The sequence below is a fragment of the Gopherus flavomarginatus genome, chromosome 1 (assembly GCF_025201925.1).
Source record: "Gopherus flavomarginatus isolate rGopFla2 chromosome 1, rGopFla2.mat.asm, whole genome shotgun sequence".
NCBI classification, from domain to species: domain Eukaryota; kingdom Metazoa; phylum Chordata; order Testudines; family Testudinidae; genus Gopherus; species Gopherus flavomarginatus.
Window position 1 is genome coordinate 99,427,821 of NC_066617.1, and position 26,743 is coordinate 99,454,563.

A 26,743-nucleotide genomic window follows, 5' to 3' on the forward strand; every position below is an offset into this window, starting at 1 on the left:
CTCCTATTTTTGAAAATCTTGGCCCAAGTGACCAGATGATGGACTGATGTAAAACAGTAATGACTGTACTTAGATAAAAGGTGACAAGTATCTTAGAAATACCATAGATAAAACAGGTTTCAGAGTAGTTATCTTAGATTAGATATCAGAGTAGGTGTCTTTTTGTTGCTTATAAATACATTTCTTTGGTAGATTAAGGAATATAGGACATAGGAGTGGAAGAGACCTCCTGGGTCATCGAGTCCAGTCTCCTGTTGTTGTGGCACTCCTGTTATATAATCCCATTCATAAACTTGCCAAGCTCCATTTTAAAATTAGTTAGATTTTTTTATTATCGGGAGGCTGTTCCATATCCTCCATCCTCTGAGGGTTAGAAACCTTCAAATTTCCAGCCTAAGGTTAACACCGATTTCCTGCCCACGGAGGAAAAGGTGGTTATTTGATGCACAAGAAACAGGAAAAGTGTTCAAGTGTAGACAAGACCTTATACACAGAAATGCTACAGTAGCACAGCAGCAGCTAGGTTGACGGAAGAATTCTTAAGTTGACTTAGCGCTATCTACACTGGGGCGTTACATCGGTTTAACTATATCTCTTGAGTCCAGATATTTCATAGAAGATGAAGATAAGAGTGGGGAGAAGTATGAAAGAGGTATTGAGAAGCATGGCATGGAAAGAGCACAGGCAGTGCGAGGCTGGTATTAAGTAAGATGTGGGCAGGGGCTGAATTTTGCAGAACCCTTGAATGAAAGGTTGAGAAAACTGGACTTGATACAGAAGCCAGTGATTGTGAAGAGATTCAAAGTGGGGAGTGACATGATAGAAGCAGCATATTTTGCTCATTTACAGTGGAAGTGAATGGGGTTCCAGCTGACCTTTACTGTATTGCAATGGATGTGTGTTGGGGGGAGAGGGAGGGAGGGAGGAGGAAATGGATGATCAGTATTCAGGTCTGCCTGTTCCTTAGTAAATGATATTCTTAGAAAAATAAGCTGAATACAGCCTATTGTATTTTGTTCATTTAATATAAGTAAAACAGTCCTTCCAGCCCCCAGATCACTTTTATTGTTCTTTGGATCAATGTGTGAGCTGGAAGAAGCTTTGTGTACATCATAATATCCATTTTATCCAAGTGTGTTGCATATTCACAGATCCATAGATTCCAAGGTCAGAAGGGACCAATGTGATCATCTAGTCTGACGTCTTGTATAACACAGGCCAAAGAACTTCCCTAAAATAATTCCTAGAGTAGATCTTTTAGAAAAAGGTCCAACCTTGATTTAAAAATTGCTAGTGATAGAGAATCCACCATGACCCATGGTAAATTGTTCCAGTGGTTAATTACTCTGACTGTTAAACATTTATGCCTTATTGTCAGTCTGAATTTGTCTAGCCCAAGCAGGACCTATTGGTCACAGCCTAGCCTAGAGTCTTGCCTCTGAAGAAAAGTATTTTCCTCCATACTGTTCTGTTGCTGGAGGGTGGCAAAGGGATGCCATGATTCACAGAGGAGCTATGTGGTGAAGGGATTTCTGGAGGAGATTCACTAAATTACAAAATCGATTCACCTATAGAAGTATGATGTAGATCTCCAGGCCAGCAGGATGAAGCTGGGAAAGAGTTTGTTGCTCTTGAGCAAACTTGAATTGATGACCTTTGAAGAAAGCCATTTCCAGACATTCTGCAGCCAGAGGCAGATGGGAACACTTCCTAAAATGCCGCAGCCTTCTGAAGCCATCAGTCACTTTTCACTACACAGAGGATTCGGCAGCTGTCTTAGCTATCTACCAGCCCACATAGTTACATTCTACCAACCTAAAATATCTCCTGTAGTTTCAGTTGAAACTTTTTTTTTCCTTTTTTATGACTCTACTATGTAGCGTTGCTAGTAGAGACAGTATTTTGCCTCAAAGGCAGTTAGTTATGTATCAGTGGGGGGCAAATGGCATTTTTCAGGTGGATAGAGAAGATTAAAGCACTAATCCTATCCACATGATGTATGAGTCCATTAACCTTTTTTCTTCCTTTCCTTCTTTCTTGGTGCCAGAAATCCATGTCTTCGGGCCAAACTGTCAACAAGTACCAACCTGATCAAACAAGTGTGGACATCGACTCCAAGGAAGTTGTACATGCATCTATGTCCTTGAAAGGTAAAGGATTTGGAAGGAAGATGAAATCTTCTTTGATTTCTTCGGACTTTCTAAGGACTTACTGTTTCATGATCCCCTTGCAATGTAATAGGTGTGTGTTCCCTATATGACAAGTAGGAGTGTGTTTGTTCACCTCACTGATTTCTACTGGTCAGAATATATCAGAGCTGCTTGTATGTATATGAGCTTTCTTTTTGTGGTTGAATTAGTGCAATTGCTTCTTTTGGGAGGGATTTCTGGTGTGCATGTGTGTATCACTGCCTCCTCCTATTTCTACTGAATTAGTCCTGTCTTTATTCCACTACTGTATTGTTTTAAGAGAAGTACTATAGCAACAGAATGGTGAGAAAATATCTTACAGCTGATGTTTGTTTCTTGCACCAGGCATCAATCCTCATACCATGCCACATGATCTGCAGCCCGAAAAGGATGACCTGAAAAGTGCTTGGAAACAGCCCCAACACACATTTGAAACAAGGCGGCTAAAGATTGCCCCCCTTCATAGAGAGGTAATGCTGTGCATGGAGAGGGGATGGGAGAAGTTGTGACAGACTGAATGAGGTTTTCCTTTCCTCTGGTACGGCACACATCTGCCCGGTGCCTATCTCATGCTGTTGATACCAAAATATCCTCAGAACTCCAGAAAAGAATCCTCACCAGCTACTCCAAGTACTTGATTTTTAGTAAGGTTTTTGACACAGTTCCACTTGACAGTCTTATAAGCAAACTAGAAAATATGATCTTGATGAAATTACTGTAAGGTGGGTGCACAACTAGTTGAAAGATTTTACTCAAAGAGGAGTTATCAGTGGTTTGCTGTCAAAGTGGGAGTAGGCATCTAGTGGGGTCCCACAGGGATCAGTCCTGGACCTGGTGCTATTTAATATTTTCATTAATGACTTTGAATATGAAGTGAAGTGTATGCTTATAAAATTTGCAGATGACACCAAGATGGGTGAAGCTGCAAGCATTTTGGAGGACAGGATTATAATTCAAAATGACCTTGACAAATTGGAGAACTGGTCTGAAATCAACAAGATGAAATTCAATAAAAACAAGTACTACACTTAGGAAGGAAAAATCAAAATCCCATCTATAAAATGGGGATTAACCAGCTAGGCCGTAGTACTGCTGAAAAGGATCTGAGGATTATAGTGGATCACACATTGAATATGAGTCAACAATATGATGCAGTTGCAAAAAGGCTAATGTCATTCCTGGGTGCATTAACAGGAGTGTTGTGTATATAAGACACAAGAGGTAATTGGCTCACTCTACTCAGCGTTGGTGAGGCCTCAGCAGGAGTACTATGTCCATTTCTGGTCACCACGCTTTGGGTCACCACGCTTTGGGAAAGATGTGGACAAATTGGACAGAGTCCAGAGGAGGGCAACAAAAATCATAAAAGGTTTAGAAAACCTGACCTATGAGGAAAGGTTAACAAATACTGGGCATCTTTAGTCTTGAGAAAAGGAAACTGAATGAGGAGGGACCTGATAACGGTCTTCAGATATGTCAAGGGCTGTTATAAAAAGGAAGGTGATCTTTGTTCTCAGTGTCCACTGAAGGAAGAACATAAAGTAATGGGGTTAATCTGCAGCAAGGGAGATTTAGTTTTGATATTAGGAAAATCTTTCTAAGTATAAGGATAGTTCAATTCTAGAACAGGCTTCAAAGGGAGGTCATAGAATCTCCATCACCAGAGATTTTTAAGAATAGGCTGGACAAACACCTTCAGCATTGGTTTAGGTTTACTTGGTCCTGCCTCAGTGCAGAGGGTTGTACGTGGTCACTTCTTGAGGTCACTTCCAGCCCTACATTTCTGTGATTTGGTAGTTGTGGTGGATTTGCACTAGCTAATACAGACAAATACTTGCTTTCCCAGTGCACATCCACATACCCTCCCTCTAGAGCCTGTGTAAATCCCCCATTAAGGTCCTCAATCTTATGCCACAGAAAACTGTATAGGAAAGATAGGCACCGAGTTCTGCTGGCACCAGCGGGTGCTCAACCCCCCCTTTGCCCCCGGCCTCACCCCTACTTCACCCCTGCCTCAAAGTCCCCACCCCAACTCTGCCCCCTCCATGCCCCTGTTCAACTCCTTCCCCAAATCTCCACTCCGGCTCCTCCTCTTCCCCACCTCCTCCCCTGAGCGCGCCCATGTTCCTGCTCCTCCCCCTCCATCCTGGAGCTTGTTATGCCACAAAACAGCTGTTTTGCAGCAGCAAGCGTTGGGATGTAGGTGGAAGAGCGGGGACATGGGCATGCTCAGGGGAGGGGGCAGAAGTGAGGTGAGGCAGGGAGGGGAGCTTGGCTGCCAGTGGGTGCAGAGCACCCACTAATTTTTTTCATGTGGGTGCTCCAGCCTCAGAGCATCCACGGAGTCGGTGCCTATGATGGGAAGCCCTTGTTCTCTCCTTCAACTCCCTCCCCTGGGAGCATGTACTGTTAAAGAGCTTAAATAACAAGGAGCCCTTGGGATATCTTAGAGACTAACAAATTTATTTGGGCATAAGCTTTTGTGGGCTAGAATCTAACAATGTAGATCACCTAACAATATTGTTAATCTATCCAGCTATACTCTTAGCCCGACGGAAGAGTCTGTCCTATCTTGGGGTGTCTTCTTCTGCCCTACTGCCCCCACAAACATGATACAGTTCTGTGGTGACCTCGAATCCTACTTTCGACATCTCCGACTCAAGGAATATTTCCAACACACCACTGAACAGCATACTAACACATGGGAAGCTTCCTACCCACACTACAAAAAAAAGGATTCCACGTGGACTCCTCCTGAAGGTCGAAACCACAGACTGGACTTCTACATAGAGTGCTTCCATCAATGTGCACGAGCTGAAATTGTGGAAAAGCAGCATCACTTGCCCCATAACCTCAGCCGTGCAGAACACAACGCCATCCACAGCCTCAGAAACAACTCTGACATCATAATAAAAGTTGACAAAGGGGGTGCTGTAGTTATCATGAATAGGTCGGAATATGAACAAGAGGCTGCTAGACAACTCTCTGGCATCACATTCTACAGGCTATTACCCTCTGTCCCTACTGAGGATTACCAAAAGAAACTACACCATCTGCTCAAGAAACTTCCTAAAGAACAGGAACAAATCTACACTGACACACCCCTAGAGCCCCGACCAGGGGTATTCTACCTGCTACCCAAAATCCGTAAACCTGGGAATCCTGGACACCCCATCATCTCAGATATTGGCACCCTGACAGCAGAATTATCTGGCTATGTAGACTCTCTCCTCAGGCCCTATGCTACCAGCACCCCCAGTTATCTTCGAGACAGCACAGACTTCCTGAGGAAACTACAATCCTTTGGTGATCTTCCAGAAAACACCATCCTAGCCACTATGGATGTAGAAGCCCTCTACATCAATATTCCACACAAAGATGGGACTACAAGCCATCAGGAATAGCATCCCCAATACCATCAGGCAAATCTGGTGGCTGAACTTTGTGACTTTATCCTCACCTACAACTATTTCAGATTTGGACAATTTATGCCTTCAAGTCAGTGGAACTGCTATGGGCACCCACATGGCCCCTCAGTATGCCAACATTTTTATGGCTAACTTAGAACAACGCTTCCTCAGCTCTCGTCCCTTTACACCCCTACTCTACTTGTGCTTCGTTGATGACAACATCATCATCTGGGCCCATGGGAAGGAGGCCCTTGAGGAATTCCACCAAGATTTCAACGATTTCCTCCCTACCATCAATCTCAGCCTGGACCAGTCCACACAAGAGGTCCACTTCCTAGACACTACAGTGCTAATAAGCGATGGTCACATAAACACTACCCTATACCAGAAACCTACTGACCGCTATACTTACCTACATGCCTCCAGCTTTCATCCAGACCACATCACATGATCCATTGTCTACAGCCAAGCTCTAAGATACAACTGCATTTGCTCCAATCCCTCAGACAGAGACAAACACCTACAGAATCTCTATCAAGCATTCTTAAAACTGCAGTACCCACCTGATGAAGTGAAGAAACAGATTGACAGAGCCAGAAGGGTACCGGGAAATCACCTACTACAAGACAGGCCCAACAAAGAAAGTGACAGAATGCCACTAGCTGTCACCCACAGCCACAACTAAAACCTCTCCAGTGCATCATCAAGGATCTACAACCTATCCTAAAAGATGATCCCTCACTCTCAGAGACCTTGGGAGACAGGCCAGTCCTTGCCTACAGACAGCTCCCCAACCTGAAGCAAATACTCACCAGCAACTACACACCACACAACAAAAACACCAACCGAGGAACCAAACCCTGCTACAAACCCCAGTGCCAACTCTGTCCACATATCTATTTAAGGGATACCATCATAAAACCTAACCACATCAGCCACACCATCAGGGCTTGTTCACCTGCACATCTACCAATGTGATATATGCCATCATGTGCCAGCAGTGCCCCTCTGCCATGTACATTGGCCAAACTGGACAGTCTCTACGCAAAAGAATAAATGGACACAAATCTGACATCAGGAATCATAACATTCAAAAACAAGTAGGAGAACACATCACTCTCTCTGGTCACTCAATAACAGACCTAAAAGTGGCAATTCTTCAACAAAAAAACTTTCGAAAACAGACTCCAACATGAGGCTGCAGAACTGGAATTAATTTGCCAACTGGATGCCATCAGATTAGGCCTGAATAAAGACTGGGAGTGGTTGGGACATTACAAAACCTAAACTTAATTTCCCCATTACTAATGTCTCCCTACTGTTACTCACACCTTCTTGTCAACTGTCTGTAACGGGCCACTCTCTTACCACTTCAAACGTTATTTTTCCTCCCTTGGTATCCTGCTATTAATTGATTTATCTTGTTAGACTGACCATCCTTTCATGTATTTATATCTGCTCCTGTATTTTTCACTTCATTCATCTGATGAAGTGGGTTCTAGCCCATGAAAGCTTATGCCCAAATACATTTGTTAGTCTCTAAGGTGCCACAAAGATTCCTCATTGTTTTTGCTGATACAGACTAACATGGCTGCCACTCTGAAACAGAGCTTAAATAAACTCACAATACATTTGAATTATTTGAGAGCACAACTTCTTTACTATAGTACTCTGGGTTTATTTTCATTTTCTTTTTCAGGTCAAGATAATACTGAAGTCAGTGGTTGTGCATTCTCCCACAACCAGCTTCCCTTACCACTTTCCCTTTGATGCTTTCAGTCTTTCTCATGCCTAGTCTGTTAACAGATTGTTGGATTCACAATTCTTCCATTCCTAACACAGCAACCTCTCACATCCACTTTGCCATTGCTGCAGTAGCACTGTGATGGTTGGGGATGGGAATGTACTTATATAGTGAAGTGTTCAATTAGAACCACCTCCCAGTGGCGCCGACAATATTTAGTAATACTTTTAATCCAATAGTGTCTTCTGTTGGTGGATCTTAAAATTTGAGATGCTTTCTCTCTCAGATATTAAGTTTCCCTATGGAAAGTGGCCATCTGTGAAATGTGTTCTTAGACACCCTGAGCCATCCATCTGCTGCAGCCTATGTGGCTCCTAAAGTAGCCAGGTACCATCCAAACCATGTTATGGAAAAGACCATAGACAAAGGAGAAGAGAAAGGCATCAGATGAAAAGTACCAGAGCATATTGAAGTCAATGGGAGCTGTGCTCTTGCATCTGAGGGCTGATCTACACTAGGGAGGATATCGATCTAAGATACGCAACTTCAGCTACGTGAATAGCATAGCTGAAGTCGAAGTATCTTAGATCAATTTACCTCGGGTCCTCACGGTGCGGGATCGACGTCCGTGGCTTCCGATGTCGACTCCACTACCATCGCTCGCTCCGGTGGAGTTCCGGAGTCAACGGAAGCACGTTTGGGGATCGATATATTGCGTCTAGATGAGATGCGATATATCGATCCCCAAAAAATCAATCGCTACCTGCCGATACGGCGGGTAGTCTGGACGTACCCTGAGAGGCTGACTTAGCCTTTGAATTTGAAAGACACAATAATAGCAACAGGAAGGCAGCAGAAGTTTATCATGTACAGATCCTGAAGACTTTAATAAGTAGGCAGACTATTCAATGTGAGTGGCAGAAACACCTTGATTAAGCAAGATATTTTAAAAAAGAAAGAGAAAAAACTAGACTAATTATATCAGTGAATCACTGCATATGTAGTTTAAAACTGCAAGATTAATGAATTAACTGGGTTATTACTGCAAAGTAAGGCATTAGAGGTGGCACTATGGGTAGAGAGGGATGATTTTAAAGTTAGCCATAAGTCTGAGAGCTAAATAATGTTGTTTTAAGCTTGCAATAACTGTATAGTGAGGCTGCTGATGTCTGAGTTTTGTATGAATTGGAAAAGAGACTGCTTACAATCTCTTCTGGCCATCAGCCTGATACCATATGGAATGCAGATTAAATACGATTGTTTTTCAGTGGTTTGCACACAATCTCACTTGTAGAAGCAGCTGGCAAAGTCAAGGGTAGAAAACTGGCCAACAGAATAGTAAGTGGTACTACAGCATGACTGGTTAGAAAGAAAAGCTGCTGCTAACTGACAGTGCTACACAACATTGCATATTCCAAATGCACCAGTTACCTGAAGACACAATTAAAATGCTTGGATGACATCTACCACATGAAGTGATTAGTTTAATACTTCTAACAGTAAAACTCCAAAGGTGCTTTGGACAGTGTCACTAGTAATGATTGAGAGGCATCTTCCAAATGTGTATTTTAAAAAGGATTCTAATAAACTGCCCTTTTTGTCGGCAATCAGTGAAATATGGGATAATCTAGAAGTTTAAAATCTTCTACAAGCTACATGTAATGACAGCTCTAATACCTAAAATGGACTTCACTGAAAGTGACATATTGCTTACAAAACAAATGAACCTATTTGATGTAATTAGTCAGCCTACTCAGTAATAGGAGTACTGGACTTCTGAGAGTTGGAATACGTTGAAGACACAAATATTTCATGAACTATGATTTTTCTGGTTGACAACACACTGAACGCTGCTTTCCCAGACGATGATGGTGAAACGGCACAGCCTCATCTTGAATTAGTCACATTATACCTGCTGTAGATTATAGGAAAGCTTGAGGTTGCCTGTGAAGAAGTTAGAGTAGTGTTATCCCTTTGGCCTGAGCAGTTAGCCAATATTCAGGGCATTGCTAGGTTGTTACCATCGGAAGGAGAAATTGATGATGTAAGTCAGGTATTTCTATGCAGTAGTCCTGTTTATTTACAAATATATTGTACACAAAGTCCGTTTCCCTGAAGGCAGTAACAAACAGGAAGCAGTTTCCTTGTTTACAAATGCAGATCTCCTTTCCAACAAGCACTGTGCCCAGAAGAAGCTCTGTGTATCCGCTTTCTCCCAAGGTCATGATCACCACTGCTTCTCTTGCTTTTTTCTGTCATGCTCCCAGAGACACACAGCTGCAACCAGTCAAACTCCTACTCCCTGCTTTTGCAATCAGTCCAAGGGAAACACTAAACTGTATGAGCCAAAGTTTCTGATCTGCCTTGCCATGCAGTTTATTGCCTTAGGTCCCTTCCAGTCCTACCATTCTGTGATTCTTACTGGTTAATTGCCTATTCCATTTAGCCTGAGTGACAGGTAGTTAGTTTACCCATTGACTTTAACCAGGTCTGTGATTGATCAAAGACATGCTTGATGGCAGCCAGTAACACTGCAGCATAACAATAGATTATGGAGACATGAAAATTCAGTAGAAGGTATAAAAAAGGAAGAAAATTATACTTTGGCCATGGCTACACTTACAGCTGTACAGCGCTGGGAGTTACAGCTGTCTTCATACAGCTGTGTAGGGAAAGCGGTGCAGTGTGGCCACATTTGCCGCATTTGCAGCGCTGTTGGGAGTGGTGCATTGTGGGCAGCTATCCCACAGAGCACCTCGTCCCATTTTGGCACCGTGGGTTGTGGGAAGGGGACAGAAGGGTGTGGGTCATTCCGCTTCCTGTCCCAACTCCCCGTGGTGCATCGCTTCACATCCCAGCAGTCACAGTTTTTCTGTCCATGTTTGGCGCCATTGTGAGTCTCCCAACGGTTTTTGTGCAGCACGGTTTCTGTAGGAAATGGAGCCCGAGCTGCTGAGGACTTTGCTGATGACTGTCGCCAGCACATCACGTTTGGCAGTTGAGCTATTCCTTCAGCTCCAAAGTGACAGTGAGGAGTCCGACGATGATATCGAGTTGCCTGACGCATGTGACACTAAATTGCTTGTGGCATTCACAGAAATGCTCAGCACTGTGGAACGCTGCTTTTGGGCTCGGGAAACAAGCACTGAGTGGTGGGATCACATCATCATGGAAGTCTGGGATGACGAGCAGTGGCTGCAGAGCTTTCGGATGAGAAAAGCCACTTTCATGGGACTGTGTGAGGAGCTTGCCCCCGCCCTGCGGCGCAAGGACATGAGATTGAGAGCTGCCCTGCCGGTGGAGAAGCGGGTGGCTATTGCAATCTGAAAGCTGGCAACTGCAGACAGCTACCGATCGGTCGTGAACCAGTTTGGAGTGGGAAAGTCGACCATTGGAATCGTGTTGATGCAAGTTTGCAGGGCCATTAATCGCATCCTGCTAAGAAGAACCGTGACTCTGGGGAACGTGCAGGACATTCTGGATGGCTTTGTACAAATGGGTTTCCCTAACTGTGGAGGCGCGATACATGGGACGCATATTCCTATTCTGGCACCAGCCCAGCTGGCATCCGAGTACATTAATCGGAAGGGGTATTTCTCTATGGTTCTCCAGGCGCTTGTGGATCACTGTGGGCATTTCATTGACACTAACACAGGCTGGCCTGGAAAGGTGCATGATGCACGCATCTTTCGGAACAGTGGCCTGTTCAGGAAGATGCAGGCCGGGACTTTTTTCCCAGACCAGAAGATCACAGTAGGGGACGTCGAAATGCCCATTGTGATCCTTGGAGACCCCGCTTACCCATTAATGCCTTGGCTCATGAAACCGTATACAGGGAAGCTTGACAGGAGCAAGGACTGGTTCAACTACAGGCTGAGCCGGTGCCGAATGACTGTGGAGTGTGCTTTTGGCTGTTTAAAAGGGCGCTGGCGATCTCTGTATGGGAAGCTAGACTTGGGGGAAAGCAGCATCCCTGCAGTTATATCCGCCTGCTGTACCCTCCATAATATTTGTGAAGGGACGGGTGAAAGAGTCAGTCAGGCATGGACCTCCAAGGTTCAACGCCTGGAGGCTGAATTTGCACAGCCAGAGAGCAGGGCTACTAGAGAGGCCCAGCACAGGGCTTCAAGGATCAGGGATGCCTTGAGGGAGGAATTTGAAGCTGAAAACCAACAGTAATGTTTGGTGCCTTGCACGGGAGTGAAGTGCAGTGGTTACAATAGTAGGAATCTGTTTTTCCTAAAATGATTTGCAGTGCATGTTTCTTTCCTGGGCTATGGTATCTTTCACTTTCTGCAATAATAAAGACTGTTTTCAAAGACAAGAATTCATTTATTGAAAAGAAAATAACTTTCTTGACAGACACACAACATTTTGGGAACCTAAAAGGGCAGGGGCGTGGAGTGGTGAACTGTACAGTCACAGGTTTGAATATGTCCTGTCTGGAGTGCTGTGCAATGACTGCTGCACTTCAGGATGCCTATACTGCATGGTGATGGGGGCTGAGTGCAGAGGGTAAGGGTCGTAGTTCTCAGGGCTGGTTGGTGAACGTACAGGTGTTGGGGGCAGCTGGTGGTGGTAAGAACCTGGATGCTGGGGAAGGGGGTTTGGAGCTGACATTGGGGCACAAGGGAAAGAGCTTTGGGATGTGGGAGGGGCCAGCACGGTAGTGCTCTGCCTGCATGGCTACGAGTGACTGGATACAGTCCATTTGGCTCGCCAGGATGCTTATCAGCAGCTTTGTGCTTTTCTTCTTAGCTGCTGTGTTTCTCTGGCAGAGCCTGCTTTCCCTTTGTCTCCAGTCCTGCAGTTTTCTACTCTCTCTGGCAGAGTGATCCATAACTGCTTTAAGCATGTCTTCTTTGCTTTCTCGCGGCTTCTTCCTGAGGTTGTGTAGCCTCTGCCCAGTGGATGATACGGGCAGTCCAGTAGTCAAGGACACTGTTCGAAAGACAAAAATGGCAACAGTTAAAACAGGACACAGGCTGCATTGTTTATAATCTCACCCAGAAAGTTATTCCTACACAGTGAAGGAGTTTACAGTCTTCACTTTAGCATACTTTTCCCATACCAAACAGAGCGCACCTAACCCACAAGAGGCAGGAAATGGTGAGTAAGGCAGAATGATTGCTTCAGGGATGTGCAGGATTTTCTGTGTGTTGGGGAAAGCAAAATGCTGCAGGGGGCACCTACACTGAACACTCTCCCAACATTTTCCACAGGAGTTAATCCTGGAAGCTATCTCGCTGCTGCAGGTCACCTGGGAAGGGGGAATGATTGCTTCAGGGATGTGCAGGGTTTTCTGTGCATTGGGGAAAGCAAAATGCTGCAGGGGGCACCTACACTGAACGCTCTCCCAACATTTTCCACAGGAGTTAATCCTGGAAGATATCTCGCTGCTGTGGGTCACCTGGGAAGAGCGGGAGGGTCTTCTACAGCAATGCGGATTCTGCCCTGGCCCTATGCAGCTTGCCTGTGTGTAGCAATGGTCCCCCCACCATGGCAGGTTCTTTCAAAATTTTCTAAGAAGGCTTTAGTGTCATCACCTGCCTTGTAGGTGGGAAATTTTTTGGGATGTGGAACAATAACTGGCGAAGGGTTGGTAGGATTGGCTGTGTCATTCTGTTTAGTCTTTGCTAATTCCATGGCCTGCTGGTGGGCCTCCCTTTGGAGTTCCATCTGTCTTCGGTGGTCTGCATCTTTTGCTTTTTGTTCTCTTTTGTGGGCTTCCTCTTTGGCTGCTTGTTCTCTTTTGTAGGCTTCCTCTCTGATTTTTTCTTTTCTTTCTCTCAGCTCCACCTCTTTTTTTCTTATTTCTATTTCTTATTGTTTTCTTTCCATGTCTCGCTTGTTGTCGGCGTCTCTGAGGTGTGCCTCTGCCTCTGTACCTCCCAAGTCTTGCCAGTTCCTGTTTCAGGTTCTTGGTAGTCATGGTTCCTGCTTTCTTGTGCCCTCTGGTGTTTACTGCCTGAACTGCTGCTTATTTGTTGCCTTCCTAGGGTTGCTTAGCAACAGTGCCTTTCTCGGTAAAGTAAAAAGAAATAAAACCCTTTCATTTGCAGATGTGCTTTGCTGGAGTCTGTTGCTGACCACTTAAGCCTGCTTTGTTTAACAAAAGACCCTTGTTAAACCTTAATCTCTCTGCCTTCAGTGTACTCAGAAGGAAGAGAGAAAGAAAAAAAAACCTGCAGACTTGCTTTTAAAACCCCCCTTTTCTCTGCTTATAAGCAGCTAGCAGAGAAAAAAGAAAAATAATAATCTTACTGGCTTTTGCTTTTAACTCACTGGCTTTTGGATTCTTATCCCAACGCTGCACACCATGTCATAGTATCTTTCCCCAATCTGAACCTTCGAGTCCAAAAGTTGGGGTACCAGCGTGAATTCCTCTAAGCTTAATTACCTGCTTAGAACTGATAAGCTGCCACCAATCAGGAATTCCAGTGCCTGATACACTCTGGTCCCCCCAAAAACCTTCCCTGGGGACCCCAAGACCCAAATTCCTTGAGTCTCACAACAAAGGGGAATAAACCATTTCCCTTCCCCCTCCTTCCTTCCTCCCAGCTCTTTCCCGCCCTGGGTACACTAGGAGATCACCGTGATTCAAACTCCTTGAATCACCACACAGAGAGGAATGTTACCTTCCCCCCATCTCCTCTTTTCCCTTCACCCAGAGGCAATACAGATTCAAACTCCGTGAATCTAAAACAAAGAGGAAATTCACCTTTCCCTTCTCCCACTGCTCTCTCTCCCTTCTCCCCACCAATTCCCTGGCGAGTACAGACTCAGTTCCTTTGAGCCTTAACTAGGAGAAAAAAATCAAACAGGTCTTAAAAAGCAAAACTTTTAATAAAAGGAAAGAAAAAAGGTAAAAGTTGCCTCTGTACTTTAGATGGTAAAAGTTACAGAGTCTGTCAGCTTATGGACACTAGAAAGAAGCCTCCCCCCAGCAAAATACAATTTAAAATACTTCCAGCAAACTACACATTTGCAAATACAGAAACAATCAAAAGACTATATCCGCCTTTCTTACTAAAATACTCACTATTCTGAATATATAAGAGACTGTAGCAGGGAGATTGGCAAGAAAACTGGTTGCCCGTCTAGTCCCTTCCAGGACCCAGAGAGAACAAAGCAAAACCCAAAAAACACAAACAAAGGCTTCCCTCCACCGAGATTTGAAAGTATCTTGTCTCCTGATTGGTCCCCTGGTCAGGTGTTTGGTTCCCTGTTTGTTAACCCTTTACAGGTAAAAGAGACATTAACCCTTAACTATCTGTTTATGACACACCCTCGTGGCACAGTGGTGTGGACGCGTTAGCCTGACTGGGACAAGGACCACAGTGGCTCTCCCTATAAACTTGCACACGTACATTGCCCACGCTCTGGCAGAAACTTTTGAAGAGTTTACCGAGGCCGATTACTGCGACGTGATAGACCACATCAATGGGCTGTTCCACATTTAGGCATGCATGCAGGCAGCCCTAACCCACCCTCCTCTCCCGAAACATTTGCATCCTGAAACTAAAAGCTGTTTACTGGGAACCCGCTCCTCTGCTTGTCCTTCTCCAACTAGTTCCAGCTGCTGCGACTGGCTGCCTTCCTCCTGGCTTGAGAAGAGCTCCTGGCTGCATGCCTCCTGGGACTCCGGGGTGTCTCCCACCACCCCAGTACCCTCACTCTTGGTTTCCTCCCCCCCCTTCCCCCTCCTCTAACCCACCCTCCCCGCCCCGCTCTGAAATGTCAATCGTGGTCGTCGGATTGGCAGTGGGGTCACCCCCAAGTATCGCGTCCAGCTCCTTGTAAAAACGGCAGGTCGTGGGGGCAGCACCTGAGCGGCGGTTTCCCTCGCGGGCTTTGCAATAGGCAATCCGCAGCTCCTTTACTTTAACCCTGCACTGCACTGCATCCCGGTCATGGCCCATTTCCAGCATGGCCCTTGATATCTGCCCATAGGTATCGTAATTCCCACGGCTGGAGCGCAGCTGGGACCGCACAGCTTCCTCACCCAAAACACTGATGAGGTCCAGCAACTCACCATTGCTCCATGCTGGGGCTCGTTTGGCGCGTGGAGGCATGGTCACCTGGAAAGATTCACTGATTGATTGCACTCCACACCTGGCTGAGCAAACAGGAAGGGGATTTTTAAAATTCCCAGGGTGTTTAAAGGGCGGGTCACCTGAGGCCAGGGCAGTAGAGTGCAAACTGATGAGCAGAGTGGCTGAACAGGCATTCTGGGATACCTCCTAATACCTCGGAGGCCGATTACAGCACTTTTGGTGGCCACACTGGCGGAGCAGCGCTGCATCACCAGCGCTGCAATCCTTATACCCCAAGCAGAGCAGGAGTACAGCCAGCGCTGCAATCAGGGAGATGCAGCGCTGTATGTGCCTTGCAAGTGTGGACGGTGAGTAAGTTGCAGCGCTGGTGGTAGGTTTACAGCGCTGCAACTCTAGTGTAGCCAAGGCCTATATCTCTCTGTTTACCTACTCAAAGATTAAAACCTGCAGTACTGCTGCTGTCAATATCCTGCAATAGAGATTTCTGTGCAAAACACAATTTAAGTGATTTTTTTTGCTTTAATGTTGCTAAATTACAAAATGTGATGGCATCAGCTTCCTCACTTCAGTGGATCAATTATTTTTGTCAAAAATGAAGAAAGCTGGTGTTTTGTGCACTGTCGTAAATTTATACTTTTAAATGTATTCACATAGGTTAAAATGAGGACTGTCAATAATTGCAGTTAACTCACGGTTAAATAAAAAATAATGGTGATTTAAAAAATTAATCGCGATTAATGGCAGTTTTAATCACACTGTTAAACAATAGAATACTAATTGAAATGTATTAAATATTTTGGATGTTTTTCTACAGTTGAATATAGTATTCTAATTGAAATCAAAGTTTATATTATTTATTACAAATATTTGCAATGTAAAAATGATAAAATAAATAGTATTTTCACCTCATACAAGTGCAATCTCTGTCATGAAAGTGCAACTTACAAATGTCAAATTTTTTTTTTTGGTTACATAACTGCACTCAAAAACAAAATAACGTAGGCTTTGAGGTTTTACAAGTCCACTCAGCCCCACTTCTTGTTCAGCCAGTCGCTCAAACGAGTTTGTTTACATTTATAGGAGATAATGCTGCCCTCTTCTTATTTACAATGTCACAAGAAATTGAGAACAGGCATTTGCATGACACATTGCAAGGTATTTAGGTGCCAGATTTGCTAAACATTTGTATGCCCTTTCATGCTTCGGCCACTATTCCAGAGGACATGCTTCCGTGCTAATGATGCTTGTTTAAAAAAAATGCATTAATTAAATTTGTGACTGAACTCCTTGGGGGAGAATTGTATGTCCTCTGCTCTGTTTTACCTGCATTCTGCCATATATTTTGTGTTATAGCAGTCTTGAATGATGACCCAGCATGTTTTGTTCATTTTAAGAACACTTACAAAACGCAAAGAAGGTACCATAGTGAGATTTCTAAAGATAGCTACAGCACTCGATCCAAGGTTTAAGAATCTGAAGTGCCTTCCAAAATCTGAGAGGGATGAGGTGTGGAGCATTCTTTCAGAAGTCTTAAAAGAGCAATGCTCCGATGCGGAAACTGCAGAACCCGAACCACCAAAAAAGAAAATCAACCTTCTGCTGGTGCGATCTGACTCAGATAATGAAAATGAACATGTGTCAGTCCACACTGCTTTGGATTGTTATTGAGCAGAAGCCGTCGTCAGCATAGACACATGTCCCGCTGGAATGGTGGTTGAAGCATGAAGGGACATGAACCTTTAGCGCATCTGGCATGTAAATATCTTGCGACGCTGGCTACAACAATGCCATGAGAATGCATGTTCTCACTTTCAGGTGACATTGTAAACAAGAAGCAGGCAGCATTATCTCCTGCAAATGTAAACAAAGTTGTTTGTCCAAGCGATTGGCTAAACAAGGAGGACTGAGTGGACTTGCAGGCTCTAAAATTTTACATTTTTATTTTTGAATGCAGTTTTTTTTTCACATAATTTTACATTTGTAATTTCTACTTACGTGATCAAGAGATTGCACTACAGTACTTGTATTAGGTGAATTGAAAAATACTGTTTGTTTTGTTTTTTTACAGTGCAAATACTTTTAATAAAAAATAAATATAAACTGAGCACTGTACATTTTGTATTCTGTGTTGTAATTGAAAGCAATATATTTGAAAATGTGGAAAACATCCCAAAATATTTAAATAAATGATATTCTATTATTGTTTAACAGTGTGATTAAGTGTGATTAATTTTTTTAATCGCTTAGCAGCCCTAGTTAAAATGTATTGAGACCCAAACTTTGACTATGGCCAAGGAGTTCACTGAGTAGCTTGGGGGGCTGTGTGAGTGCATACAAGTGAGTGCAATTAACTTATCTTTTCACTTCACTGGTGCTGGCCTGCTTGTGCACTGAGCTGGCCTCTGAGGGCTGTTATAAATTATGCTAGCTGCGCGTGAGCCCAGGGAGCTGGTATGGCAGCCAGGGACAATTGGGACCTGCCCTCTATACACTGGCTGCAGGGAGGGGTGAGCAGCATAGCAGCCATTGTGCAAGCTCTGTGCCACCAGATGGTCTTCCTCTGCTAGTGTGATCATCCTAGGGCTGGCTTCACTGGCTTTAGGTCCACTTTTTGCAAGTGCAGCAGCACAAGCACCCAGGATGCAGCCCAGGGAGGGGGAGGGATAGCTCAGTGGTTTGAGCATTGGCCTGCTAAACCCAGGACTGTGAGTTCAATCCTTGAGGGGACCATTTGGGGATTGGTCCCCCTTTGAGCAGGGGGATGGACTAGATGATCTCCTGAGGTCCCTTCCAACTCTAATAATAAAAAAAAAAACTTATATTCCTGAGGGAATTCTGCATCAGCAAATTAAAAATTCTGTGCACAATATTTTAAAATTCTGCAAATGTTATTTGTCACTTAGGGTATGGCTACACTTGAAATTTCAAAGCGCTGCCATAGCAGCGCTTTGAAGTGTGAGTGTAGTCGGAGCGCCAGCGCTGGGAGAGAGCTCTCCCAGCTCTGCACGTAAACCACATCCCTTATGGGTGTAGCTTGCAGCGCTGGGAGCCGCGTTCCCAGCGCTGCAGCACTGATTACACTGAGGCTTTACAGCGCTGTATCTTGCAGCGCTCAGGGGGGTGTTTTTTCACACCCCTGAGCGCAAAAGTTGCAGCGCTGTAAAGTGCCAGTGTAGCCATGGTCTAAATAAATGGCTCCAGCATGGCAGTGGGGAGTACAGGCCACTGACTACATTGAGGTGGGAGATCACCCTGAAGCCGCTACCTCCTCCAGTATAGGGGCTCAGCAGTGAAGCTGCATCTGACCCTGACACAGTGCAAGGGCTGGGCCCTGCCCCATAAACACCCTGAAGCCCTGCCCCTCTGGACCAGGTGCACCAGGCATGGGTGGGCAGGCTCAGCCCAGCAGGATCCAAGTGTGGAGGGACTTATTGTGGGGGGATCCAGGTGTGGGGTGAGAGGTTTCTGTGTGGGGCAATCTGGGTGTGGGTGGCTCAGTGGGAAATCTGGCTGTACAGAAGCTTGTTGGGGGGTTCCGGGTGTAGGGCAATGGATCTCTGAAAGAGAACCATGTGAAGGTGGTTGGAGCTCAGCAGGGGGGATCTGGGTGTGGGGGCTCAGTGGGGAAATTTGGATGCAGGGTGAGTGAGGCTTGATGGGGTGGAGATCCAGGTGTAGCTGGTTGGGGATCAGTGGGGTGGGGATCTGGGTGTGTAGAGCTCATCAGAGGGGTCCAGGTGTAGGAGAGTAGGGCTTGTCATGGTGAGGGTTCGATGGGCCTACTTAATGGGGGAGCCTCAGCTGCTGATGAGGGGAAACTACATGCCGGGCTCCTGCTTCCCCCCCATGATTCCACTATCCCCTTTTCTTCTCCATCCCCCTCCCCTCACTCTCACATTCACCTCCTCCAGCCCTATTCCACCCCCTTCCTTCCCCACTCTCTTCCCCTCACCCCTCTTCCCTCATTTTGCCCACCCCCTGTGATGTTGACATGAACTGTGACCATATAGATCATTGTTGCAACCAAGGTCCTAAAGTTGCACCAAATCTTGTACAAAGAAGGTCAAGTAAGGTGTCTATGAAAAATCTGTAATTTGCTGCTTATGATTATGCTGTCTGTATGTGTGTATCATTTTTGTGTGTGAAGTTATAAATATGGGCTATGTACTTGTATCTCAATGTGTTTGATTCTAAATACCATCAGTGAAGTATTTGGTCATCTTCTTGGGAAAGAATTCTTCAGATTAAGTGCCCAATCAAGAAACACTTAACTGACAATGGACCTTGGGAGACTCCAATCCACATATGAGGAGCCTTCCTGGGAACATTCAAGGTAGCATATGAGCAATGGCTGCTCTACCTGTAAAGAACTGAGTCATGCAGGGACATGTGACTTGCCCATGTGACTCCAAACTCCATCTTGCTGCTGTGATTTTCCACAGTAAGAACAAAGGGGTGTCCTTCCACATAGCAGAGGATATAAAAGGCTGTGGAAATCCCTCCATTTTGTCTTCAGTCTTGCTTCTTACCTCTGGAGGAACTTTGCTACAAATTGAAGCTCTGAACAATGGACTGAATGACCCATCCAAGCTATGGATGTACTCCAGAGACATGACTTAAGCCAGCAATTTATTCCATCGCTGCTATAAGCCTGAACCAAGAACTTTGCCATTACTGTACATAATTGATTCCTTCAACCGATTTAACTCATCTATATTTCTTTTTAAGAATAAACCTTTTAGATTTTAGATTCTAAAGTATTGGCAACAGCATGATTTGTGAGTAAGTTCTAACTGGTATATTGACCTGGGTCTGAGGCTTGGTCCTTTGAGAGAACCATTTTTCTTTTACTGGGGTATTCATCCCCATAAGGAGTGGTGCTGGTGGTGATACAAGAGAATTGGAGTACCTGAGGGAATTGCTTATATGACTTCTGGTTAGCCAGTGGGGTGAAACCAAAGTCCTCTCTGTTTGGCTGGTTTGATGTGCTTTAGTAATAAAGGAACCCCAGCCTTGGTGTGACTGCCCTGCTCTAAGCAATTTGTCCTGAATTGATACTCTCAGTAGTGTCCCACCAGAGGCCGCTTTGTTACAGTGGTGTAGTCATGCTAGAATCCACAGAACCAGGTCAATTAAGTTTCGGATCAGAACCCCATGCTATCCAAATTTGAATTTTGGGATTGAGAGTTTTGTTGCGTTAAAGATCAGTGACCATAAGCCAGAAAGCAACAGCAGAAGCAATGAAACTGCAAGCCCTGCGAGAGAGCCTGCAATTTGAACATAATCAAAATCTGGCAAAAATTCAAATGAGAGAGAAGCAAGCCTTGGCCCAGCTGGAAAAAGAAGCTGCTGAGAAATAGAAGGAAGCTGCTGAAAGAGAGGAAAGGGCTCGTAGGGGGTGTATGGAACTGCTGGCTGCTCAGGACAGGGTTTGTCAAATGCAACAAGAAACTGCAAGACTTAGGCTCCAAATTAAAAAAAAAAAAAAGCAATGGAAGAACTGCAGAGACGGTATTATCTTGAAAATCCAATTTATAACAATGTTGGTATGTTGTAATCCTCTGAGCAGTTTTCTGTGTTTAACCCATTCTGCTATGACCGGTGGGAGGGGGGAGTCTAACATGGTGGGAAATAGCTGTTTGTGTAAAAAAAACAGTTTGTGAATGTTTCTGAATGTCTGTCTAATATCTCAGAAGTAAATCTGAAATTAGATCAAGCACAAAAAGAACTCATTGGTCAGGAAAATGATTCTCAGGAGCAGATTAAAGTGGATGGTCAGGTTAAAGCCCTAACTGAGGAAGGAAAGGGTAGATTTTTTGATGGATCAATTGTTGGCTAATACAGCTTGCAAAAGTAAACCTGAGAAAGGTGACTGTGATTTGTTGGAAGTAGGTCAGTGCAGTGTGGAGAACAGCAGTTTACCTGGTAAGGAAGCTGCCCTGCTCAGTATTTGTCTGTAACCAGCCCTGTGTGCTGGGATAAGGGAGAGGAGGACAAGAAAACGTTGGCAGAGCCTAGGCAGCCTTGTAAGCTAATAGCTTTGTCTAATCAGCAGTTTGGGAACGCAAGGTTAATGGAAGATGAGTGTCTCTCTACCTTACCTGTTGTCTGTGTGGAGAATGGTGAGAGTGAAGGAAATGTGCCTCTGTCTGTTAGGGGTATTGACTTGCCTATAGAAAAAGCTACTCCAATTTCCAAGCAATTGTCTGTGAACCGCGGTGTGTGCTGGGACAAGGGAAATGAGATCCCAAGCTGTGTATCTGTTAAAGGGGAATGTTTCTCAAGCTCTTCTTTGTCTGTGAAGCGGACTGTCATAAACAGATAGCTAAGGGTTAATGTCTCTTTCACCTGAAGCACCTGACCAGAGGGCCAATCAGGAAACCGGATTTTTTCAACTTTGGGTGGAGGGAATTTTGTGTCTAAAGTCTTTGTTTTCTGTCTGCCTGCTTTCTCTGAGCTTTGGAGAAGTAGTTCTGTTTTCTAATCTTCTGTTTCTAAGTGTAAGGACAAAGAGATCAAATAGTAAGTTATATGGTTTCTTTTCTTTGGTATTTGCATAAATATAAGTGCTGGAGTGCTTTGATTTGTATTCTTTTTGAATAAGGCTGTTTATTCAATATTCTTTTAAGCAATCGACCCTGTATTTTGTCACCTTAATACAGAGAGACCATTTGTATGTATTTTTCCTTTTTTTTTTATATAAAGCTTTCTTTTAAGACCTGTTGAAGTTTTCTTTTCTGGGAAATTTCAGGGAAATTGAGTCTATACTCACCAGGGAATTGGTGGGAGGAAGAAATCAGGGGGAGATCTGTGTGTGTTGAATTTGCTAGCCTGATTTTGCATTCCCTCTGGGTGAAGAGGAAAGTACTTTTTGTTTCCAGGACTGGGAACGGAGAGGGGGAGTCACTCTGTGTAGTTACACAGACACAAGCTCTGTGAATCTCTCCAGGAGCACCTGGAGGGGGGAAGGGAAAAAGGATTATTTCCCTTTGTTGTGAGACTCAAGGGACTTGGGTCTTGGGGTCCCCAGGGAAGGTTTTTCAGGGGGACCAGAGTGCCCCAAAACACTCTAATTTTTTGGGTGGTGGCAGCAAGTACCAGGTCCAAGCTGGTAACTAAGCTTGGAGGTTTTCATGCTAACCCCCATATTTTGGACGCTAAGGTCCAAATCTGGGACTAAGGTTATGATACGGACAGAAAGTGCTTCTCAGTTTACGCTACTTGACAATTTATCAGTGGTCCCAGAGTTGGTTCTGGATACAGCTAAAGCCCAGAAAGAGAATGGTCCTAAGTTTGTGTCTGCTAGGTAGAATGGCACTGTAACTACGACGCATTCAGTTAGCGTCCTAGCAAAATCCCAGAGACCAGACAATTCTGGTGCTTGTATTTTGCCTGCAACTAATGTGTTGCTGGGAAAGAGTGTAGCAACTCTGTCTGATCAGGGTGATACCCTAGCTGGGCACAAGGAAAGCATAAAGGTGATTTGATTGTGTTGCCCACTGACAGTGTTGAAACTTGTAACAAGGAGGAAATGATTCCTAAGCCTATTGAGCCTGACAACTTGCAGGTTGCCAGTGACTGTGAGAAAAGTTGCAGAGGGAAAGAAAGTACCTCTTACCTTTTGTCTAGTGAGTCTATGAGCTTGCCTGAAAGGAGATTGTGTAAAAATCATCCTGATGGGCCAGAAATGATTCTGAATGTAAGTGAGACCCAGAAAGAGTCTGTTGTTCAGGAAAATGTTCCTTTAGAGCAAGCCCTAGGTAAAGAGGGTAAGGGCAGAATTTCTGTGAGGGGTGAATTGTTGCTTAGAGAAACTCACAGGGAAAAGAATCCTCATGGTAATCTGTGCAAGCAGTTTGCTGTAACTGAAGAGTGTGGAAATGATTTGATCAAGGAAGTTTCAGTTCCTAACAGCCAGAAATATTCTGTTGTGAATGGATCTATTGACTTTCCTTTTGAAAACTCCAGTGTGGATCACTTAGAGAAGGTCTCAGATAAAATGAAAATTGTCAAGGAATTTGAACAGCTCTATGACCAAGTGGCTGTGTTTGGTCGGTTTGTTGGGAAGACAATGGTGTTGGGATAGGAACGTCTCCATGCTGATTCTTTAAGTGAGCAGTCTGTGCTTCAGGATCTGAGGACAGATTTGGTTACTGGTGTTTCAGAGCAGAACAGTTTTATAGCTGAATGCTTAAAATGCAGGGTACAGCAAGCAAACTCACCCTCAGACTCTTTGGATGTGTGTGGTATCTCTGGCCTATTTTATGTAGAGTTATGGTTTATTTGCTGATTTGGTGTGCAGGATATATTAATACACAAAATTCTGCTTGGTCTTTGCAATACTAAAATCAAGTCTCTTCACTCCAATGTACAGTTTTTATAACGACATCAGTTATTGTACATTAAAAATGATGTATTCCAGAATGGTTATTTCACAGCCACCTATTGTAATAGCTACACCAAAAATGGAATCCCAGTAGTGCCTATATGGACAGGTTTCACTGCATTTCCAATGGTTATATTATCTTTCACTCAGAATATGAATCATATGGGGCATTACATGCTTTATTCTTTGGAATTCATTTTGATATAATTAATAGCCTCTTTTCTTTTGTTTCTTCCCCTCTCCAGTCACACCCAGCTTGTCAGGGCCCTGACTTCACTTGGCATCTCTTTAACATCAATGGACACAGCCCACTAATTCAGCACTTCCTCCAGAGCTATAATGTTGAACCACAGTCTGGACAAGACATCTTGATTCACAGGAGGGAGATCTGCAAGCCTATACCATATCCTTATGATCACCTCAGAAACATTAGAGATGGAAAAATCTTGTTAGGTCACATTCTATCCATTCCCCAAGAGTGCAGGATTATTTCTTACAGCATATTATTGGATTTTTTCTGTGTTCAGTAGTAAATGTCTCAAGCTTTCAGGCTTTCCCTCCTTCCATTGAGAAACTATTCCACAAGCTAACAAACCTCATACTTTGTGTTTCCTGAAAGCCAGCCTGAATTAATCACCACTCATTTTCATCCAATTACTTCTAGTTCTGTCTTCTGACCATCTCACACAATTGTCTCCCTCTTTGTGTTTATGCCCTTCATATTATTGTAGAAGAGACTGCCATCCCTCTCCTATACCCCTAGACGTTGCTTAGCCAAGTTATACATATTTAGTTAGTTTAATCTCTCTTCATAAACCAGCCGTAGCCCCTTTATCACGTTTATAATGCCCTCTTATACGCTTCAATGAGGAAAACAGAGAAAGGTCAGAGTCTGCTTACTCTCCTTCCCCAGTCGGTGGATTGCTGGCTTGGTCTGTGTGGCTGCAGAACTTTGTTCAGTTGCAGGACCAGACCTTAAGTTGATTATGGCTTCGAACTGCCAGAGACCAGATTGAGGAAGAGGTGGTATAAGAACACATTTACAGATTGGCTCCACACCAGTTGGCCGATGTATAACCATACTGGTGGTAACCTTCAAGGGAATTGCTTTGCATTGAACAGAGACAGGATGACAGGCTCTCACTAACAGAATAGGAAGGTTAAGAAAAAAATGTGGGAAGGAGCACCTGAATAAAATGGGAGATAAAATGCTGTCTAAATTTAGATTGGGGTTAAAATGCAAATATTTTTCTACTGGGAGTTTGAGTGCTTATAAAAATTAAGGGCGCAATGCCAGAAGGGAGTGTGACAGATTTACGTTACCAATCTGCCTGGGGCCCCAGTTGATCAGGCTGGGGCTCCAGGATCTTTTTGGGGAGGAGATGATGAGGCACACCAAGTGTCTAAATTTTAAAGCTTTATTGATAAAATAATAAAATAATAGCAGAGAGGGCTGGGAACACTCCCATGTCACTCGGGATGAAAGAAACTATTAATGCCCCAAGCCCTAACCCACCTTCGGTCTCACACACGCACGACCCAGATAGGCCAAGTCTGGGTGTAACGTCAGAAGAAGAGTTGGGGGGGGGGGGGGGAAAGTGGACGGGAGTGCTGTCCGGGCCCAGGCCATCCAAGGATCTGCTGTGCTCTCCGAGTTGCTTCAGCTCTCAGGAGGGTTTTTAAGTCCTGGGCTCCTTGAGGTGGGGGTTTTCATTCAGGGCCCTCTGTTCCTGGTGCTCCTTGTACCAGTCCAAACAGGTTTGCTGTGGCCTCCCTGGTTTCCCGGCTCCGGAGACTGTTTTCCTTTCTGTTGGCCTTTGCTGTTGCCATTTCGTTCACTCTCACTGTTCTCACTGTTATCTCTGCAGCTCTGTGTCTCAACTTAGTTCTCTTCTCATGGCTGGTTGGGGTGGTTGGACTTCCCTCTTTCTGTGTTGGCAGGTAGCAGCTGGCCTTGGGCTAGAGTTAGCTTCTTATCTTCAGACTGAACTTGATAGATGCAGTGTTGAATTAACCCATTCTCTGCTTTCTTCTTTCGCTCCCCTCCTTGACCTCTCGTACCTGCAAAGGAAACTTCCACTCCCCACTCACACACCTTTGACCCTCCCCAAAATGCTTTGTGATGCTAGCAACAGCATTAGCAATACACAATGCTGATCTGCCTTCCCAAGGGAGAGGGCCTTGGGGTGTGACAGGAGGCTCAGCCTTTACCACTCTTGCTCCTTTGATCCTAGCCATGAAGATCCCCTATTCTAATCCTAACTTCCCTGATATAAAGCTCTACCACTATGCCACAATCCTGACTGTAAAAGTCCTATGCTATTCCAGTCCTGAGCCCCCCGTCCCTGCTACAGCTCTACCAATTCATCTCAGTCCTAACTTATGCATCCCCTATTGTTCCTCTCATATGTCCTTTAGCAAAAAAAAAACAAAGCAGACAATATTTTTTCTTTTACGTTTCAAACTATTGAGTCCACTCCAACCTATGCAGATGTGATCCGACAGAGTTTTAATCATATTCGCTGTCTGGACAATGCATTCAAAAGAGTGCACCAGAGACACTGTAGAGAAATGAAGGATTTTGACCAGCACCAGTGGAAGGAGAAGCAAGAATTCCTCAGGTACAAAAATGAGTGTAGTTTCATTCTACCATATTCTGTGATGATCTGAACCCAACTGGTGATTTCCTTGTTTGCCACCGGCGAAACCTGTTACCTAACATTGATTCCAGAGGCATTTTAGGGCATGAGGAAATGTGGGGCTGGCTTTGTGTTGCTAGTTATTCCAGGGGGATACAGAGATGCAGTGTGCTGTTTGTCTGATATTGCTTGAGGGATCTGTGAGCCAATGCTTATCCAAAGGAATTTAAGAATATAGTGTGTTTTGAAAGGGAGATCATGAATTTTGGTGAGGGTAACAGGGTGATTAAGAAAGTGAGTTTGGAGGGGGTGTGGAAT

The 26,743-nt window shown here is 44.5% G+C and overlaps 1 protein-coding gene across 5 annotated transcripts in view; it reads left to right on the top strand.

Annotated features, from left to right (window-relative positions):
- FAM227A (family with sequence similarity 227 member A) overlaps positions 1-26,743 on the top strand; it is a 55,604-nt gene that overhangs the window by 27,977 nt on the left and 884 nt on the right. For 4 of the 5 annotated variants that reach the window (XM_050917210.1, XM_050917211.1, XM_050917212.1 and 1 more), the window contains 3 exons: positions 2,048-2,150; positions 2,535-2,659; positions 24,032-26,300. In XM_050917210.1, the coding sequence (XP_050773167.1) occupies positions 2,048-2,150; positions 2,535-2,659; positions 24,032-24,316 (513 nt within the window). In that variant the 3' untranslated portion in view covers positions 24,317-26,300. Of the gene's footprint in view, positions 1-2,047; positions 2,151-2,534; positions 2,660-24,031; positions 26,408-26,743 lie in introns of those variants that run through there. The other variant, XM_050917223.1, reaches the window with a different exon arrangement.